Consider the following 563-nt stretch of genomic DNA (forward strand, 5'->3'; position numbering starts at 1 on the left):
TCTGACTCTGCTGAAGAAGAAGGAGAAGTACGAGTTTCTCTGCTGATGTCACGTGATCAGATATATGAACCCAGCGCGAAACGGTGCTCTTCTACATGTGTTAAATGAGTGTCCTTCGTCTGTCTGCAGGGAGTTTGAGGAGACGATGGACGCGCTGCAAGCTGACATCGATCAGCTGGAGTCAGAGAAGGCAGAGCTAAAGCAGAGGATCAACAACCAATCACGAGCCGCCGAAGGTTTCCGTGGACCGCAAGCGTCTGGAATCGCCTCGATCGTCACGGGAAACGCTGCTGGTACACACACTCATTCTCACACACACACACACTCACTCACTCACTCACTCACTCACTCACTCACTCACTCACTCACTCACTCACTCACTCACTCACTCACTCACTCACTCACTCACTCACTCACTCACTCACTCACTCACTCACTCACTCACTCACTCACTCACTCACTCACTCACTCACTCACTCACTCACTCACTCACTCACTCACTCACTCACTCACTCACTCACTCACTCACACACTCTCACACACTCTCACACACACACACACAC

The 563-nt window shown here is 51.2% G+C and overlaps 1 protein-coding gene across 1 annotated transcript in view; it reads left to right on the forward strand.

Annotated features, from left to right (window-relative positions):
- Positions 1–6: 6 nt before the first annotated feature.
- The window catches only part of LOC107692014 (dynactin subunit 1-like), a 14,841-nt gene continuing 14,284 nt past the window's right edge, over positions 7–563 (forward strand). Inside the window, exons 1-2 of the mRNA XM_016490885.1 lie at positions 7–27; positions 130–293. Coding sequence (XP_016346371.1) covers positions 146–293 — 148 coding nt within the window. The 5' untranslated portion in view covers positions 7–27; positions 130–145. The remainder of the gene's footprint in view (positions 28–129; positions 294–563) is intronic.

This window comes from Sinocyclocheilus anshuiensis, unplaced genomic scaffold (assembly GCF_001515605.1).
Source record: "Sinocyclocheilus anshuiensis isolate Anshui unplaced genomic scaffold, SAMN03320099.WGS_v1.1 scaffold867, whole genome shotgun sequence".
NCBI classification, from domain to species: Eukaryota; Metazoa; Chordata; class Actinopteri; order Cypriniformes; family Cyprinidae; genus Sinocyclocheilus; species Sinocyclocheilus anshuiensis.